This window comes from Peromyscus maniculatus, chromosome 9 (genome assembly GCF_049852395.1).
Source record: "Peromyscus maniculatus bairdii isolate BWxNUB_F1_BW_parent chromosome 9, HU_Pman_BW_mat_3.1, whole genome shotgun sequence".
In the NCBI taxonomy this organism is placed as follows: domain Eukaryota; kingdom Metazoa; phylum Chordata; class Mammalia; order Rodentia; family Cricetidae; genus Peromyscus; species Peromyscus maniculatus.
The window spans coordinates 10,981,794-11,002,245 of record NC_134860.1 but is presented as its reverse complement, the minus strand read 5'-3'; the positions used below and the strand labels follow the sequence as shown (position 1 = coordinate 11,002,245).

Below are 20,452 nucleotides of genomic sequence, written 5' to 3'. Positions count from 1 at the left end.
GATTCCTAAACCACAGACTTGCCATCGTTTGAGCTGGTCCCTAGTCCCCAGGAACACCCAACACCAAGCTGTCTTTATTTCTCCTGACTGCTCGTGTTACAGTAAGTATTTTCACTGGGGGCAGTAGCCAAAAACACAGATGTCATCATTTATGTTGGTGGCTGGTAACAGTCTGAGCAAACAGGAAAAGAGGTTTCTATGGAAAAACTGGGCTGCAGGGATGGTACATTCCAACTTACTTCTGGGGTCTGGAGATGTCCTGTGCACATGGTATAATATCCCTGAAAATGCGCAGGGTGGGATGCAGTCCAGAGGCTGAGTACTTACCCATCACACACTAGCTGCTGTTTGTTTTAAAACTTGCCTGCATGTATTGTGCACCCTGGGTATGCCTGGTACCCACAGAGGCCAGAGATGGTGTCAGGATGGGAGTGAAGATAGTTAAGACCTACCATGTGGGTCCTGGGATTGAAGCCAGGTCCTCTGGAAGAGCAGCCAATGCTCTTAACTGCTGAGCCTCCAACCTCTATCTTTTGATCCCAATTCCATAATCTTATCTCTTTGAGCTCATAGGAGGAAGTTAGTATAGCCTTTGGGTTGTTTAAACCGGTTGGCCACTCAGCAAGCTGTTAGGCTATTAGGAACACACAACCCGAAATTTTAGTGGAAAAGGTCTCGGTGGTCCACCACGGCAGCAGCCAGGTTAGAAATGGCAGCTGTTGTGAGGCACGGAAACTCCCTTTCACCAGCCTTTCCTAACTAGTTAGCCAGAGAGCCCTCGCTTGTTGGACAGCCATTTCCTCTGGAGCCAGTCCTTGGGTGCACTCCTCTGTGCTTTTTCCCCATCTTTAGAGAACCACAAAGAGGCCCTGCAGTTCCCAGAGAGAACTTCATTGTAAACTCAACCCCTTAACTATTCTCCAGCCCCTGACCCCGTCATGAGCATCTTACTCTAACCCTAGCCAGGCTTCTCCACCATAGCCAGGATTGTGCCATATGCCATAAGGAAGGGCTGGGAGGCCTGAGCGGCCATCTGCCTGGTATGAATTGTTTTGGTATTTTGGAGACAGGGTTTCTCTGTGTAGCTTTGGAGCCTGTTCTGGATCTCGCTCTGTAGACCAGGCTGGCCTCGAATTCACAAGAGATCCGCCTGCCTCTGCCTCCCAGTGCTGGGATTAAGGGCGTGTGCCACCAATGCCCGATGTCTGGTATGAGTTTGAGAGGGAATCATTCTATGCTTTCTCCGGGCCTCACAATTCATAACATCTACAGTGATTAGCAAAGATGCACTTAATTATACCTAAGGATACCAGTGTGCTGTTACTACCACCACTGGCATGTGCTTGGAAACACCCAGGAGTTTCTTGCACCCCCTGTAGCTGGCTGTAGAGGCAGAAACCGCAGCTTCTGTGTGTGGAAATCAAATATCTCTGGCACTTCCACAGAATGGAAGCTGGTTAGCATAACTGTCTCTCTCTCCTTCTTGCATTAATATTTATAGATAGAACCCACTCGGTCATTTATAAGCACCCAAAAGTAGATTACGCTAGCTTCAACAGCCTTTGTAGCTGAAGATGACCTTGACCTGCTGCCCCCCCCCCCCCCCAGCACTGGAATTAGGTCTTCACGTTTTAGTGTATAACATGGGCGCCATTACAGTTTCTCCACTACCGTTTGCTCCCGTCCCCGGTTGACCGCTGTTACCCTCCCTTGTTCCGTCTCTCCCAGTTTCCCCTTTCACCTCTCGTGTTAACTTAGTCAACTAAAGGTATGCACCCCACACCCAGCTTAGAAAACAGCCACTATTTACCTTTTCCTTTGTCCTATGTCACTCCCACTTTCATGTATATATGTACACACACACACACACACACACACACACACACACACACACACACACACTCAAGAGATGGCTTAGCAGTTAAAAGCACTTGCTGCTTTTGTAGAAGACCTGGGGTTTGGTTCCCAGCACCCACATGGCAACTTAGAACTATCTGAAACTTCAGTTTCTGGGGATACAATGCCCTTTGTGACCTCCAATGGGCACCACACACATCTATGGTACACATACATACATACATACATCATACGAAACACTCATACATAAAATGGAAACCTATAAATTCTGGGCCCGGAGAGACAGTTAAGAAACCTGGTTCTGTTTCAGGACACAGCCAGTGGCTGACCACCTTCTGTGACTCCAGCCCCTGGAATCTGTTGTGCTCTCCTGGCTTCCACAGGCACCACAGACAGACACACATACAGGCGGACCCCCCCCCCGACACACCGCCCCCCATATATGCCATAGTTTTTCATCCATCCATTCACTGATGGGCATCTAAACTGGTTCCATCCTGGCTATGGATGCACAAATATCTATGTGGTGTGTCAACATAGACCAGGCTGGCTCCATCTCACAGATCTGCCTGCCTTGCACCACCACTGCCCGGCCCCATATTATCTTAAGTAGCTGTTAAATTCTGTAGCTAAATTGTTTCAAACAAAACTTTATTTAGAAGATACCAAAAAGGGGCAGGTATGATGGTAGCACTCTGGAGCAATAGGCAGGATTGGGAGGAGTTCAAGGCTAGCCCCAGCTAATAGCAGGTTTGAGGTCAGCCTGCACTACATGAGACCCTGTTTTAAACAAATGAGTGAACAAAAAGTACCAGGAATTACACTAGCATCAGTTTACACACTACAGCCTCTTCCCCAGGAATAGCCATTATAGCTTAGTAAAATGAAATAAAAAATAATCCGCCGGGCGGTGGTGGCGCACGCCTTTAATCCCAGCACTCGGGAGGCAGAGCCAGGTGGATCTCTGTGAGTTCGAGGCCAGCCTGGGCTACCAAGTGAGCTCCAGGAAAGGCGCAAAGCTACACAGAGAAACCCTGTCTCGAAAAACCAAAAAAAAAAAAAAATCCAGGAATAAAATTTGAGCAGCTAGCCAGGTGGCGGCGGCGCACGCTTTTAATCCCAGCACTTGGGAGGCAAAGGCAGGCGGATCTCTATGAGTTCAAGGCCAGCCTGGTCTACAAAGCAAGTTCCAGGACAGCCAGTGCTACATGGAGAAACCCTGTCTCAAAAAACCCAAAACAAGAACAAAACAAAAATTTTGAATAGTTCATAATAAAAGAAATGACATAGGCAGTTAGGAAACTTTTCATACCTCAATTACTGTTTTAACATTTACTAAGAGACTTTCAAATATGAAAACACAGAAAAGAAACATAAACTTTGGAAAAGGTAGACTTTTAATAACTGCTTTTTTCATGAAGTCAATCATGCAGTTACAAAGTAGTTAGAAATTTCTGAAAGGATATTGTTAAAAAAAAAAGCACTCATTCTTATATAAATAATATCTGGTACTTCTGTGGAACACTCCTGTTCAAAAGCCCTGGCCAATGACTCCCAAACAAAAGTCAACTCCAGGCAGTCTCCAGCCTCCTGTTAGAGAAGTGGTGTGCAGAATGCAAAGCCTTGGAAGAAGGGGCACACAGTCAGTGGAGCCAGCCAGACTCCAAACGGGGAGTCCAAGGGTTTTTTCTGGGACACTATTTGAATTACAGCTCAATTACTCAACACAATGGATCTTTAATGAGAAGAACAAGTTATTTTCATGGTAAAGAGGTTACTGCACTCCCTGGATGGTGGTACAAATTTCCCAGAGTCCCTGTCACTTGCCGGTATGAGGAGAGTGCTCCCACAGTGCCACTTTGTTTCTCCTGGACAACAATGCAGTGCCAATGAGCTATAAATGATAGGTTATAAAAACTAGCGTCTTCCATTTACTATGTTTAAGCATTCACTGCTTGAGTCAAGGTTAGGCTTAAGTGATTAAAGGCAATTCATTACAGCAGCATGGACTCATTTTATTCTGAAAGAATAAAATACATAAGAGAAATAGCTTTATTTTTGTTTGCAACTTTGAAAACTGAGTTATTTTGCAGATGTGAAATAGCAATAACTCATTTGCGGACCATGCCACCTTTGGAAAATGCCACACACCTATTTCTTCTATGTGTCCAAGTTCCCAGACTTGTCCTGAAGTGGCTGACTGCTCTTGATTGCTTTCCCTGGCAACAGCACTGACCCTGTTGGGAAGGGCCCAGAGTAAGGCAGCACAGCCAGGAGGCAGGCAGAGACTTTACTTAGAAAAAGTACCTAAGCGGCTCTCGGATACACGTGATTCCTACTTTTACACATAGCTTGTACATGATCCTCTAACCTAATCTCTCTTAAGGGGCTGATTCAGACTGACTTGCTGGGAACAGTGTCCATTAACTAATGGGTCACAAGAACAGATTTCTGTGGTTACATGTAAACTTGTGACAGGTCTGCAGAGATTATAGGTGAAGTGGGTGGTAAAGAAGTCAGTCAGGACCTGTCTATGTGAAGGTCACACCAGCCTCGTTGTACACCTTGAAGACTTTCTCAATGGCGTTGACATAGGCAGCTGTTCTCAGGTCCAATCCCAGGTTGTACTTCATGGCTGTGCGCATAATTTGCTGGAATGAAGGAGAAAAGGCGGTGAGACCATCTGACTGAGTAGCCAGCCAGGAACACAAAAGATATGTGTGGATTCCTGGTACTAGTCACCCACCCCATGACCAAGTAAGTGTAAGACTTCAAGAGCCAAAGACAAATGATTGTAGCAGCAGCAATGTTTTTGGAGCAGTGACAAATTCTCTGTTGTCACTGTCCAGGGAACAGCAAGAAAGAACTCCGAGCACTAGAGATGTGAACGGTTCCTCTGCTTGTTAACTAGCCTGTCATCTGGAAGGAGCGCAGAGCACATACACACGCAGTGACTGTTTAAAATAACTAACAGAGCTGGGCGGTGGTGGCGCACGCCTTTAATCACAGCATTCGGGAGGCAGAGGCAGGCGGATCTCTATGAGTTCGAGGCCAACCTGGTCTACAGATTGAGTTCCAGGACAGGCACCAAAGCAACACAGAGAAACCCTGTCTCAAAAAACCAAAAAACTAACAGGACAATGAGAACATTTCAGAATTTCAGTGACGACAGCTACACAGCCTGTGATTACACTATAGGCTGATGAGTTCATTCTGTGTATGTGTATGCTGTGTATGCACACACCCATGTGCCAATGTGCATGGGATGTCAGAGCAGTACTTAAAAGGAGTTGGTTTTTCCCTCCTACCACGTGAGTCCCAAGAATTGAACTTAGATGATCAGATATATCCAAGGAGCCATCTTGCCAGCCCATTATAGTGTTTTAATTATATCTCAATTTAAAATAAAGCAGCAGAAATTAAGCATAGCAGCACATGCTAATAATAATTCAGTTCAGGCACTAGGTAGGTAGAGAAAGGATGGTAAGGAGTTCAGTCACATCCTCAGTTACATAGTGAGTTCAAGGCCAGCCTAGGACACATGAGACCCTGTTTTAAAACAAAACACAAAACCCCAGCAGACACAGCACACCAATCAGTGCCGCCTTCTTGAGCGGAATCTGTCTGTGCTGCTTCAACCTGGAAATCCAAATGGGCAGAATTTGATCAAGAGGAAACAAGCCTTTCTCCCCAGCACTTGGGAGGCAGAGGCAGGTAGATCTCTTTGTGTTCAAGCCCAGCCTGGTCTACATCTGAGAGTTCCAGGACAAGTCAGTGCTACATAGAGAGACTGACCCTATCTCAAAAGACAAAAAGAAGTCAGAAAAATTGTACTCAAATTGTGTTACATTTAAGGCCCTGGTGTAAAAAGGGTTCAAGTGATTTAAAAACAAAAAAACAAAAAAAACAAAAAACCTAACAAAACAAAACAAAAAAGCTAAAAGTAAAAAATTTCTTACTTAAACCAAAATCTATAGTCAGTCACCTTTGGGCTAATAAATAGCAATGGACTGATCAGCATTCTAGTTTGGCCAACCACCTTTTTGGTAAGAGTCAACTGCCTAACTCAGCCTGATTTCTTCCTAAAGATGTACTGACAGTAGTGCTCATCAACTGAGGATGAAACAGTACGTGTCCTGCTGTACATACATGGAAACCAGGTGACAGCATCACAAAACAATCTGCCTGCTGAGACAACATGCTTATCTGTGTTTCATGTTATTAACACAAAGGCAGCTATCATCTGCACACATACCCTGGCAGATCGCTCCATTGTGTAGGCCAAGCCAGAGTGCACGATGTCTTTCTCAGAGGCACCCTGTTAGGAAATAGAACATTAACTTAACAAAAACACATCAAAATATGCTTCAGGTCTCTAGAAGGATATCGAGGATTAAGCTGATACTGCAGTAATAAAGGAAAGACAATTTCTGTACTGTATCAGGATAGACACATCACATTTTCCAAACACAGTTGTTTTAATTATATGGGATAGCAACAAAAACTCATGAGTTAAGATCCCAATGAAAACAAACACAGAAAGCAGCCTGAGGGCAGGCAAGTAGTCAGATTAGCATCCTCCACTCAAGCTACCCTACCCAGCTGCTATCCTGTACACTGGACACCTCTCTCAGTGAGCAGAGCCACCAGACACAGAAGGGACATGGCTGCTGACCCAGACAGCAGCTCTGGGAAGCTCTTGCCTATGTTGTGTACTCAGTAGACAGCTGGAGGAGCTAAGAGCTTTCTGTTTCTACAGACTCTTCTATCTAATTTGCTTCTTGAGCAATTTCTTTAAAAATTAAGTGTAGCGCTGGGCATGGTGGTACACACCTTAAATCCCAGCACTTGGGAGGCAGAGGCAGGTGGATCTCTGTGAGTTCAAGGACAGCCTGCTCTACAAAGTGAGTTCTAGGACAGCCAGGGCTACACAAAGAAATCTTGTCTCAAAAACCAACCAACCAACCAACCAACCAACCAACCAACCAACCAACCAACCAACCAACCAAAGTGTAAGTTACTGCCACTCCCAGCGTGACACAAGACAGCTATACGATATATATCCTAAGTGCCAGATAAAAACCTGAAGTGGGTTACCAAAACCAGTGATCTGTTCTGGCAAGGCATATGGCACATGCCTGTGACTCCAGAATCTGGGATGTGGAGGAAGGAGGATCAGGAGTTCAAGCTCATCCTTGGCTACCTGTTGCAAAACAAAAACCCCAAAAACCAAAAACCTTCAAAGTTATTTATACTGAACATCTTGCAATTCAACCTGTGTTATACTTTGTTTTGGTCTATAAAATTAGGGAGATGAAACAAACTTGCTTATCAGGCAGAAGAGTGTGGTTTCTTTCACCCAAACATTTATTGAGAGGAAATACTATGTTCTAGGCATTAGGGACACAGCAAAGAATAAAATAATCAAAATCCTGAGCTTCCACAGAGCGTGTGTGTGTGTGTGTGTGTGTGTGTGTGTGTGTGTGTCGTAGATACATATGTATGTACGACACACACATGCTGGCCTTAAATTCATAGCAGCCCTCCGAGTTCTGCCTCTTGAGTTCCAGAGTACAGATACAAGACAAATGAGACACAGGACACTTGTAAATCATTATCTGGCACCAAATGCCTCCTAGGAGGTTACAGCGTAAGGGCCACCAACAGTCAAGAGCATCAGCGCTCCTCTTCTCAGTCCTCCCCTTCCCACTTTTTGCCCTCTGTGGTGCTATAGCACTTTATAACCCAAAATTTTCAAGAGAGTTCTACCTATCTGCAGTGTTGTTGGAATATAGGTTTGACTGTTCAACTGAGATAGTGAGTTTTTAAGATATGTTACTTGGGAATGGGGTTGTAGCTCAGTGACAGAGCACTTACCTGACATGCATAAGGTCCTGGGTTCAAGTCCCAGTACAATAGAAACAGAACCTAACAGTTAGGTTAAATATTTTTTCCCATGCATGTATGCTATGCCTTTGTAGCCCATACTTTCTGTAATGTCCTGGTAAGATCTTTGTAATATGTCTACACTATTGATATACCCGGCCAAAAACTGATTTATTTTTTCTAATCTGTTAACTCTATGTGTCCATGTAATTATTTCATATTTTCATATAATTCAGTCTCTGAAAGCTGAGTTAAAAAGTATGGCAACCCTTCACGATTATGTTGAATCATTAAGTACCCAAAGCAGAATTACTCATTTGCCATCATTTTTTGAATGATGACATATAACCACATACTACAATTATGGTTAAAATCCTTTGATAATACTCCATTTAATTTACCCAGCCTAAAAGACAGGGCAGGGAACATGTGGAAAGTGCCACCTTGGTGTCACCACACTCACCGATATCCTGTCCTGGAACTCTGCTGTAGGGACCACAGGAATAGTCCCACCATGCTTTCCAAACTTCCTCTCTAAACTCTCTTGAACAGACACTGTAAAGCCAAGACATCAAGGGGAGACACTGTTAATAGAGGGAGAAAAGAAACGTAGAACTTAAAGTAACTCTAACCTGTATGTGTAGCCCCAAACTAATGTTTTAGAAATCTTCACTCCTAATGACACAGAAGGGTTAACCATTAGAAACTCAGCAAGGAGAAGCCTGCCAAATTCCTATAGAAATGTGAATTTAGGTCACTGCTCTGTTTCCATAACACCCATCACTAGGGCTTTCTTTTCTTCTCTTGGCTCTGTTCGAAAATTCTGAGGGAAGAGAAAAGGACAGAGAGGAACATTCTCAGGGTGGCAGAGTACAGGGACACAGCTGGAGGTCTTGGTTTTATTTCAGCTTGGATGAGAAGTTCTAAACTTACTCTGGCCAAATAAAAACTCTTACCAGAGGACTCAAAAAGGGGTTTCCCCACTAGGTAGCACTTCTTTTAATCAGTGTAAAAGAATGGGTTTCATTGTAACCTTTTCATAAATGTTAGCTAGGAGTTTTCTGAGAACAATTAGAGATAGGGATGAATAAGATCAGTGGTGGAGTTCAGGCTTAAAAAAGACTTAGAGTATCATTAATTTACAGATATTATATTTGAGAAAAATGACATTATAAAAAAATGTGTCCTTTTGCTCTATGAACCAGGAAGACAGAAACACTTGTCTCCTGTTCTTAGGCGAAGGTCTCTGGCATTATCAGGAAAGGGTCTCCTCAGCGTGTGTGCTCTCCCAGCTCTACCTTTGGCTCAAAGGACAGTTTCTGGAGACACAAGCGATTCTGAGAACTCACTGAGCAAGTGGTAGTTAGAGTCCCTTTCGTATTTGAAGGTCAATCGGCCATAGCTGACATGATTTAGGTTCTTCAGCCACTCAAAGTAAGACACTGTCACTCCTCCAGCATTTAAGTAGAGATCCTACACACAAAACATGACATGGAAAAAAAAGGATGATGACTTCAATAACTGCCAGGCTTGGTGCTCAGGAAGGACCGTTAGCTGCTTCGCATTCTGTCAGGGCAGGAACTCAATTTCAATACCAAGGCCGATTAACATCTGTGCTGGACAGTTTTATGCCAACTTGACACAAGCTGAAGTCATCTGAGGAGGGAACCAGGGGTTCTCAACCTTCCTAATAAGTTGCAACCCTTTAATACAGGTCCTCAGGTTGGTGACCCCCAACAATAAAACCATTTTCACTGCTGCTTCATAACTAATTTTGCTATTGCTATGAATTGTAATGTAAATATTTTTGGAGATGAATGTTTGCCAAAGGGGTTGTAACCCAAAGGCTGAGAAATGTTACTGTAGGCATTTTTTTAACTAGTGATGTGGGAGGGCCTAGCCCATTGTGGGTGGGGCCTGCCTCTGGGCTGGTGGTTCTGGGTTGTATAAGAAAGCAGGCTGAGCAAGCCAGGGGGCGGGCCAGCAAGCAGTTCCCCTTCATGTCCTCTGCATCAGCTCCTCCTCCAGGTTCCTGCCCTGACTTCCTTTGATGGTGGACAGTGATGTGGATGTGTTGCTTTGGTCATCTAAGGGAACACTGCAAACGTATCTTAGCTAGCTTATTCTTACTGTGATCTCAGACTAAACTGTTGGTTTACCAACTAGTGGGCTGATGGTACCTCACCAGAAGATAGCATTACCTTTGCCACCACTTAAGGCAGCCTATTCCAGTTAAGTGAGTTTTTTTGTTTGTTTGTTTGATTGTTTTTAAAAACACATGCTTTCTACAAAGTGGTCTCTTCAGAGTCCATATGAAGTCCCAATAACACCCCACCCCCCCATTTTCACCCCAAACTCTGAACACATGTTTTTCTTCACAGTAGCAGGAAAACAAAACAAAACAACTAAGTGTGTATGTGTGGGTATGAGTGTCTATAGAGGCCAGAGAGGGTGTCAGATCCCTGGAGTTGGAGGTCTAGGCAGGCTGCGAGCCACCCAAGGATGACGCTCTGAACTTGCAAGAGCACTCACTACAGGCTTCTGATGGCTGTGCCATCTCTTTAGCACTCAGTTTTCCTTTCCTTTTCTTCTTCTTTCTTCAGTAAAGCAGTCAGAGACATTCAAAATGCATCAGGTTAGGAACTGGGTAACAAACCTTAAGAATTTAATTTAGAATTGTATTTCTAGCACAGTATATATTTATCCTAACTAGATTTTGAGGGTTACTAATACTCAAGTTACAGCTAGAAGCTAGACAAAGTATTCAGGACTAAGAGAAAAGTGACTGGCATATTATCATCTCTCTCTCTCTCATTTGTTTCTTGAGATGCTGCAGATTGAACCTTGAACTTGTGTGCTCTTGCAAGGGCCCTACCACTGAGCCTACCCTGGCCTCAGCCTTGCTGCCGTTATATTTTCTTGAAAGTAAATAAAGATTAACAATTTACTACAGCTGTGACACCGGTGTGTCCTCTCTCTGCCAATTGCTAGCAAAAGAAATGATCCCCAGAACATATAAAACTGAAGAACGTAGGCGACCTACCGGAATAACCATGATGTTCCTTTCCAGGAAGATCTTATCAGCCTCTGGAGTGGTCGGTCCATTGGCTCCTTCGGCAATGATCTGCAAGAGAATTGGGGACATGCACAGATGCCAGGAAATCCTCATAGGAAAGAGATGAGTGTATGTGTAAGGAGTTAAAAGGAAGAACATAATTTTGGTTAAAATTAAATTGCTCTACAAAGTGTATACAGTTACCTTTTATTTTTCTGTTTCTCTAATTTTCTTAACTATGTTTTGAAAGTGGTAATGGTGGTATAATTTTGTGACTCAAACAAAATCACCGACCAGACTTTTTATGATATTCCACACTGATGATGCCGATCTGTTTTTATAATGGTTTTACCTTGGCTTTGACTCTGGGTGCATTGGATTTGGTCAACTGCTTCTCACTGGCTGCAGGGATAAGGATGTCACAGTCAGCCTCCAAGATGCTTCCTTCGTAGACCTTTGCTTTGGGGAAGCCCAGAATTGACCCATGTTGCTGTAATTGATTGAAAATCAGAATTAATGGCTCCAACACAGTTTAAATGCTATCTTCAGTGCCTATTATACAAAATCTACTTATTTAGAGCTCTTTGAGAACCAGGTACAGTGGCTCACATCTATAATCTCTACATTAGGGATGCTGAGGCAAGGAGATTGCTGTGAGCGTAAAACCAGCCTGGGCTACCCAGGGAATGAGGCCAATCAAGCATACACAGCAAAAAAAAAAAAAAGAAAAAAAAAATTCCTACCAATACTTGGAAGAGGCAAGATGATCAACCCAAGCTTGAATACAAAGACCCAACACCACCACCGAAAAATAAAACCAAAAGACGAAAGAACACTAATGTCCCTGCCACCAAGCTTGATGATGATTTCAAGCACCCAGGATCCATGTGGCAGAAGAAGAAACAACTCCTGCAAGTTGTCCTCTACGTGTGCACGGTGGCACATGCCTCACCCACCTCAAAAGAAATAACAAAAACGTTGTTGTTATTATTTTTTAGGGCTGGTGAGATCTCAGTGCTTACGATCAATGACCTGAATTTGAGCCCCGGGACCCCTGTGGTGGAAGGTGAGAGCAGACTCCTGTAGAGTGTCCTCTGATCATGAATTGAATGCCACAGCATATGAACACATAATTAAATCCCCCAACCCCCAAAACCAAAAAAAAAACTATTCTCTTAAAATTTAAGACTGTTCAGCTATCAGAATAACATACCAACTTGAAATCTTCCAGTTCCTTTGGGTCAATACCATCTGGATTCCATATACTCCCATCAGATTCACCAACGCCAACACATTTAGCACCAAAACGATGTAAATACCTCATAGAGTGCAGGCCCACATTACCAAATCCCTGTGAAGAACAATTATGCAAGACACAGACTTGATGTAGATAGTATGGGTCATTTTGACCAACATAAATCTATGCTGATAATTTAGAAGCAAGTCTCAATATTTTTTGCTAAAAGTAGCAATTTCCTGGGCCAGTAGACGGCTTATGGGAAAGGTACTTGCCACCAAGTGTAACTCTGATGACCCGTACAGTGAAAGGAAAGAACCAACCACCATAAGTTTTCTCTGACCTCTACACGTACTGTATGGCACATAGATGTCCACACAAGTACTAACAGAATGAGTAAATATATTAGCAAAAAGAAGCAGTGTATGGAATGGCTTCTTCAACGACAATTTCTATGCTCAAGAATCTGAAACCCAACCTTGTTACCTACGAGACTGAGCCCTGGAGAAGTTTAGTTAGGGACCGTGCTTGCTTATAAAGCCCGGGCAGTGGGGACAACCCTTGTCAATGCAGTCAGAGCCTGTGGTCTTATGACTGTATAGATAAAGGTATGCTATCATTTTAAGGAAGTGCTGAATGTAAACTTCTAAGTGAAATACGTGTGGACACAGAAACAAATTTAGGTCAATGTGGAAATATTTCTGCACACTTACAATGGCTGCACAGTTGAGGCCTTTACCCTCTCAATGCAAATTTATGCTTAAATAAGGACCAAAAGAAGTGATAGTCATGTATTTAATATCTGAGAGATATTAAATTGGGTCTAATTCTATAAATCATATCAAAGTTAAGAAAAAAAAGATGTTTCACTCTGAAAACCTTCTAAAATCTAACAAACTCTCAAAGAATCTAATTTTAATGCCATAAATTGAAAAAAACTTTTAAAATTTTAGTGTATATCAGTTAAGAAAACAAAAATTGGGCTGGTAAGATGGATGAATGGGTAAAGGCATGTGTACCCAAGCCTGACAACCTGCATTTAATCTATGGAATTTACTTAGCGGAAGAACTGACTGCTGCTCTGACCCCCAATGTGCCCTGCAGCACGTATGTCTTCCCACATATATAAATAAACAGATGTAAGCAGCAGAACAAAACCAAACCCCCAATTGTTTTACCTGAACAACAAATGTCTTGTCACCAAACCCTGGTGTCATTCCTAAAATGCTCATGTAAGAAGCTTCATTGATGAAGTTTTCAATTCCATGGAAAACACCACGGCCAGTAGCGGAGATGCGCCCGTGGATGCCTCCTTGACTGATGGGTTTACCAGTAACACAGGCATGTGCATTGATATCCTGTAAGAGAGGGCTAGAGGTTTAACCCCTGATACCATGAAATAGTAATAATAATAATAATAATAATAATGATAGTAAATCCTTTGAGAGGAAAGGAGTCACAATTTAATGGAAGAATTTAAATTTCTTTTGAGACACATCACTGACCTTAAACTTGAGATCCTTGTCACAACCTTCTGAGTGCTGGGATTATAGGCATGTGCCACCATACCCAGTACTAAATTCTGTTTCTATGATCAAGCCAATACAACAGAGTGCATTCTCATTAGCTAAACATATTTTTAGTAACAGTGTGTGTAAGTTGGTATGGTGGCACTGCCTGTAACCCCAGCATTTGCTGAGGCAGGAGAAGCTCACGTTTAAGGGTACCCTGATTATAAAAACACAGAATCTACAAGCTTGTGCAAATCTCTGAGTATGTGTGAGTCATATAAGTTCATATTCATTAACAGGGAGGGGCCTTTTCCAACCATCTGTTCTTAGGAATCTAATAAGGTAGGCTGTTTTTTACACTAAGAGACAGTTTAGTAATTTAGTGTTAAGCACAAACAACAACACCATAAGCGTAGATATGATTCAGCTTGAAGCTATTACTCCTTCACCGAAAATCTAAGCCACATTAAGTTAGGGTGGGCAGTGCTGGGCAGTGGTGGTCCCAGCATTTGGAGGCAGAGGCAGAGGCAGGTGGATCTGTGAGTCCCAGGCCGGCCTGGTCTACAGAGTGAGTTCTAGGACAGCCAAGGCTACACAGAGAAGAAACCCTGTCTCGAAAAACAAAAAACAATAAGTTAGGGTTCACATTTCACTTGTGAGTGCCTTAAGATTGCCAAAACAAAAACCAAAAACTCAAGAACCAGAAAAAGCATTGCAATTTTCTTGAATGGAAAGATACTGTTTTATAATCTACCAAGCTAATTTTGAAATCTAACATGTCAAAAAAACCAAAAACCAAAAACAAACAAAAAACCCTGCCTCAAATGAAGAAAGAACTTCAAAAGAAAAATTTAAAATGGTGTTCATGGGCAAGATGCAGAAGCCTGTACCTTTGTAGCAGTAACAGATCTGCAAAGTGGATGGAGGGGTGATTTCAATCTTACCTACATTTTTACCTTCTTTAAATCACGGCTGTGCATGTCTTTTTGTTTACAAAGAGGCACAGTTGGTAAAACAGGGTCTTGAGGGCCTGGGTAGATGGCTCAGCTGGTAAAGCACAGCTTTGCAAGCTCAAACATCCCTGGGGCTGGCTGGCGAGTGAGGGTAGGCAAATCAGTGAGCTCCAGGTTCAACAAGATCCTGCCTCAAAAAATGAGGAGAGCAACTACAGAAGACAGTGCTGACCTCGGGTCACACATACACACGCACACACAAAAGAAAAGGAGAAAAAAGATGGGTGTGGGAGGGTTTCCCTTCCGAAGCACCACACATTATAAACATAGCAAGCAGAACATTGTGGAACAGACACAGTGATCACAGAACAGAAGATGGAGAATTTTACACCAGGGGCAAAAGCATGCCTAAGTGAATTTATTATCTCCTGCAATGAAGTGTTCATGTTCTATCCCTGCCCAGAAGTCACCTGAGTTTTACTCCTCTATTTAAGTATTTTCTACAGAGAACTTGGACTTGCATTACTTGTACAGTTACCAACAAAAGAATGAAAACAACTCTGAAAAGAAGGCAGTCTAGTAAAGCCCTCAGAATTAGTAGTTTTCCCACAGTTCTCTTTCATGAATAATTAACACCATGAATACAGAACTGCAAAGCTGGTGCCAGACAGTTCTAAACTGTGGAAATGCAAATGCTGGGGCAGAAGGAAATACTGTGTGTGTGAGGTCAGGCCTGGTGCCAGCTGACTCCCCAGCGTATGTGATGGTCTGGGAACCCAGGAGGTAGGGACCATGTCCATGCTCCCCCAACACCATCCTGTCAGTAGGGCTGGCTGACCAGTCATGATGGCTTCCTTACCGTGATCTGGGTCTTTAGGTTTCCTATCAGTTAAGGATGGAAGGGCTTTGACCAGCCACGTCCAAGGCTTACTTGGCAGAGCCTCATAAGACTTCCTCACACTGCCACATCTGTGAAGGAGCTAACAGTGCACTGCCTACCAGCTTGCAGTGGTCAGGGCAGAGCTCAAGAACAAGAGAGCACATCCAGTGCTTTTTTAGCATTAGGAGGCATGCAAGCTGGGGTGACGGTGGAGATGGTGAAGCTGCAAACCCAGCACTTGGGGAGCCTAAGCAAGAGGACAGCTCTATGTTTCCGTCTAAATTAGGCCAAAAAAAAAAAAAAAAAAAAAAAGAGGCATGAAAGCAGAGTGGTGGTCCAAATCTATCACTGTTGCACTTCACTTCATAGATTCACAACCCACACGGGGTAACACTTCCTTTTTTTTGTATTTCACTAAGGGCTGTGGACTATTCTAAGAGTCTTACGGAGACTTGATTGTTAGCTTACATTGAGGAAGCTAAAGCAGAGACTCCCAGCGCATGAAGCTGTGGGTGAAGGAGGCAGGACTAGAATGCAGATGGCTTGCCTGAGCTCCAAGCATTGTGCAACACCGCTTCAGGAAATGTGACCCCCCTCCAAAGCCTACCTTCCATGCAGGCCCCGGAAAGAACCCTGACAACCCCAGCATTTTACTCCCACGAAGGCTCCTATCCATTAACAGCCAGACAACAAAACTCTTGCAGGCAGCAGTGACCTTTTAGACTGCCATCCCTTTGCGTCTCTCCAACGCCACTTTTCTTAGCTGGACATTTCCTGGAAAGCTCCCATTTCCTTCTTTTCATGCGCTCCTGTGTCTGGGATCCTCTGTCCAGCCCTCAACAATTCCATCTCCTGCTATATATCCAGAGTGAAACACTGATTATAAGCTCACCATAGCTTCTTTTTCAGACAAAGACTGAAGTCCTTGATAGGCAGTAACCTGGCAGGAGCTCTCCTCTCTACTGATGGGGACAACACACGCTCCCTGCCCTTCAAGCTCACTGCTCTTCTGTACTTCAGGACTTCCTAAACACCTCTTTCTGCTTCCACCTCTCCTACACGAGTGCCCATCTTTCAGAGCTCAGAACATTCCCAAAGAGGGCCGCACTGACCCCATTTCCAAAGGCTCTGGTTAGGCCCCACTCTCCTTGTTCATAGCTTTGAAACAGCTTAGACACACACCAGTTGTAGTGCACACCTGACTTCTACTTAGTGCAAATGAGTATGTTTTTAAAAAATCCTTTTTTCCTAAGCTACTCACCCAACTTTATGTTCTTGTATTCTCTTTCTCTCTCATAAATAAATAAATATTCACTTCTTAGTTTATGGATGTTTCCTTTCCCAAGGTTTCATAGGTTTCAGGGACACGCTGTTCTCTCCAGCCCTGGGGTCGTGAGTCAGGGGCTGGTGTCACACAGACTGCCCCTCTTCCTAAGGATGAGTCACAGCAAAGCCGCTTCACTATCAGTAAAAGCCCCACTAGAGCTGACATCTGTGGCTCACTTACCTCCTCTGTCACCTTTACACAAGTGTCTTACCTTCTTCAATCTCAGCTGTTTCTCTTCCTCTTAGCCCCCAAATCTCCAGATGTTGAAATCCAACCCAAATTTCAAGGTTCAACTCAAATACCTCTTCAAAAAGGCCTTCTTCAGAACCCCAGACTCTACCTTTATATCACACCATTTTCATACCTCAGCTCATGGCCTTAGCTCCTCTCTAAGTGAAAGCACTCTGACGGGAAGGCAGAACTGAATGTACCGTCTAGTGCCTTGCAAGTGAGCTGCCCTGGTTGGGAACGTCAGGCCTCAGTGCTCAGTATAGTGCAGCATGTAAGTAAAAGCCCAATTCACGTAAACTCACTATGCTTACAGTTTCAGACTAGAGAGAGGGCAAAGTGATATGCATATCAAGTTTATGATTAAAAGGAAGGTGAACCCAGCAATTACCAACTTCTCATGAAATCAGATTAGTGTTACTTCTTATGGACAGCAATGCAGGAAGCCTTGGGAATCCGAGGATACTCACATAGTGCCCTATGGTGCTGGCATAGGTGTCAGCGATCCAGGACATCTCCCGCTCACCCGTGCTCATGTCTGGGGCAGGCACATCAATGCCAGGACCTGGGAGCACAGGGAAAGGGCAGTGCGCCAGTTTTTAAGATCAACTTATCCCAAACAAGATGCTTGCAATTCTCTAAGAGAACAATGTTACTGTGGCTAGAAAACTTTAGATCTCATTTTGGTAACAAACTGAAGCCACAAAAATACTCATTAAATGCCTCTTCTCTATGAAACTTGTATACATAATGTCACGTGGCTATTTTTTCCACTCAAATTTACTGGATTGTACCTGGAAGTTAGCTGCAGACAACAGACAGAAGTTACTCCTGGGACTTCAGAGTATGAAACTGGCAAATGTTTGGTCTCTCAACCTCAGTTTCCTAAACTGTACCATTCTGACCACCATGACAGGATCATTCTGGTTCCTGAGTAGATGGGTATGAAACAGTTTAGCTCCCTACTGGCTTAGGCCTTCTCACTAAGGGAAAAAAGGGGGGAACGTGACACTGCTCAAGATAGTATTTATAAGGTCTGTGATGCTCTCACTCATGGAACACTTTTGTTGGATTTAGCAGCCAATGGTTGGTATATAGAAAGGTTTTGGGCTTAGCATTTAGTTCACCAGAGCACAGCAAATTAAAATAAGTATGAGAGCCAGGCGGTGGTGGCGCACCACACCTTTAATCCCAGCACTAGGGAAGCAGAGCCAGGCAGATCTCTGTGAGTTCGAGGCCAGCCTGATATATAGAGCGAGCTCCAGGACCAAAACTACACAGAGAAAGCCTGTTTCAAAAAACTTTAAAAAAAAAAAAGTATGGGAATAGCAAACATTGGCTCACAATGACAGTACCACTGCTGTTTCTAAAACCACTGGATTTGGTGAACTTACTGAGCAACACATTCAGTGATATTCACCCCAACTGCAAAGGGAGAACTATGTAGAGATACTCCAAACTAAGATAAAAATTATTAAGATGCCAATTAAGTAAGATATGGCACAGCTACACAAAGTAATGGTCATTCAAAAGTTTTTTTTTTTAACCCATGTAAATAACTTGGAAATATTACGAAACCCACCATATAGAAAATGGCAGGTTTCATATCGCTATGTATGCTCTCATTTACATAAAATTCTATCCCCTTCTTCCTTCTCTTTCTATCCCCTCACATGCATGTCTACATACATATGCACACAGGTTTAGAAAGATAGGTATCAATAACTTTTGTTTACTATATTCTTGGATTTAAGCATTATAACTCTACAATATGCTGTTTGAATTATGTAAGTTATTTTCATAAAAATAACTTAAAAAATGCTCAAATTATTAAGCCCCTTCACAAAATAAAGCTCTTCCACAGGACCCAATCCTAGACACTAATTTTCTGAACAAATTGTGATGTCATAAATACAAGAGAGGCAAAATCAAAAATGAGAAAAATCTTTAGGTCAAGGTTCAAGTCTTATGTTCCTACCTAATCTGTCACTGCACCTGTTTTTAGGCATCTTTAAATCCAAGGACGTCTAGCCTCATAAGCCTGTCTTCCGTACAGTGCTTCTATCCCAAGGCCTGACGATCTAGCCTTACTCACTGTCTGCTTTGCTCGTGTTCCACTGACATACTCAGGCTATAGGGCACTACAACCTTGTTTAACCACAGTTCTTTCCTAAGCTACAAAGGAGAAATTGCCATCTAATCTGCTTAGAAATATCTAAGGAGTGTTATTCTAGTTTTCGGCAACATTTCTTGCTTCAAACAGCAATATGAACTGGTAAGTCTGAGGTAATCAGTTTGTAATCAGAAAGACATTCTGAAAAAAAAAACATAAAGACATGAATGTTGACTGATACTAAAGGCAAGACAGATTTCCTGCTAGGTTCATGAGTTTCCTGCCTCTCATAAAATCGATCTATGAGGATGTACATATCACAAGTAATTCCTGCAATACAGATAAATTCTTAATTCCATTTTGATTTAAAGGAAGGGCTAAAACCATGATAATGTTGGTGATGGAGATACAGGGGAAATAAGACAGAGATATGAGGAACCTGCAGGGTAAAGTTACAGGAGATAGGTACCATCTAAACACACACTAAGAATGAACATTTCCAAGCTTTCTCAAGAATCTAAAGGAGTATTTTCCAGTGTATTCTGTGAGGCTGGTATCACTTTATTACCAAGGCTGAACAAAGAATAGTTATAAAATGAGAAAACACTGCACAGAAATAAACAGCCATATTGGTCTACAGATGTCAAGTATCACTTATTTCCTTTTGTACAGGGGCAATTACTAAGTATCTTCAAAATAACAAACCAAAACCAAAACAAACCAAACCAACAGAAAAAGCCACCCCCAAACCCAACAAATCAATATCCCTTATAACAGCATCAACTAGACTATGTAGTTGTCTCTAGTACTAAGAAAGTGAGAAGCAAAGCTTAAGGAACTAAGAGGCTCAACAAACAGATGTCCATGTTCATGGGTTGGAAGACTTATTTTGGTAAACATGGCAATCCCCACAAAATGGTCTACAGATACCATTCCTATCAAAATCTTAGCTCTCCTCCTCTATCACCACATCACCCAATTTCCCATGGAATTTGACAAGCTGATCTTAAACCCACAAACTTAACAGGGTAAGAATTCGTACTCAAGTCTGAGTCACAGTGGAGAACTCTGACTCAAGTCTGAGTCACAGTGGAGAACTCTGCAGCAAGGGAAGTGAGGAAATAACAGAGGAGCTTTGAAAGTTTGCCCTCTGCAAGCAAAAGGCCCAAGTCTTCATAGTTAAGGTCTGCCTTCTTTCAGAGTTCCACCGAGTCACTTTGTACTTTGTGAAACTGTCATAACTAAGCTGATAAACACTCTAGATGGCAACAGCTATGGCGGAATGAAATCTAGAAACACAAGGATATTAAAATATATTAAGATTTTAGGCTAAGAGGAACCATTCTATTCAAACGACCACGAAGGCCATCACCAGGCTGAGAAATGATTTCAATTCACCATCTTG

The 20,452-nt window shown here is 42.9% G+C and overlaps 1 protein-coding gene across 1 annotated transcript in view; it reads right to left on the bottom strand.

The window, feature by feature from the left end:
* Nucleotides 1–3,236: 3,236 nt before the first annotated feature.
* The window catches only part of Glud1 (glutamate dehydrogenase 1), a 37,004-nt gene continuing 19,788 nt past the window's right edge, over nt 3,237–20,452 (bottom strand). The window contains exons 5-13 of the mRNA XM_006976701.3: nt 17,405–17,499; nt 13,214–13,393; nt 12,012–12,149; nt 11,151–11,288; nt 10,787–10,867; nt 9,093–9,216; nt 8,207–8,298; nt 6,113–6,175; nt 3,237–4,508 (exon numbers count right to left, since the gene is read on the bottom strand). Coding sequence (XP_006976763.1) covers nt 4,389–4,508; nt 6,113–6,175; nt 8,207–8,298; nt 9,093–9,216; nt 10,787–10,867; nt 11,151–11,288; nt 12,012–12,149; nt 13,214–13,393; nt 17,405–17,499 — 1,031 coding nt within the window. The 3' untranslated portion in view covers nt 3,237–4,388. The remainder of the gene's footprint in view (nt 4,509–6,112; nt 6,176–8,206; nt 8,299–9,092; nt 9,217–10,786; nt 10,868–11,150; nt 11,289–12,011; nt 12,150–13,213; nt 13,394–17,404; nt 17,500–20,452) is intronic.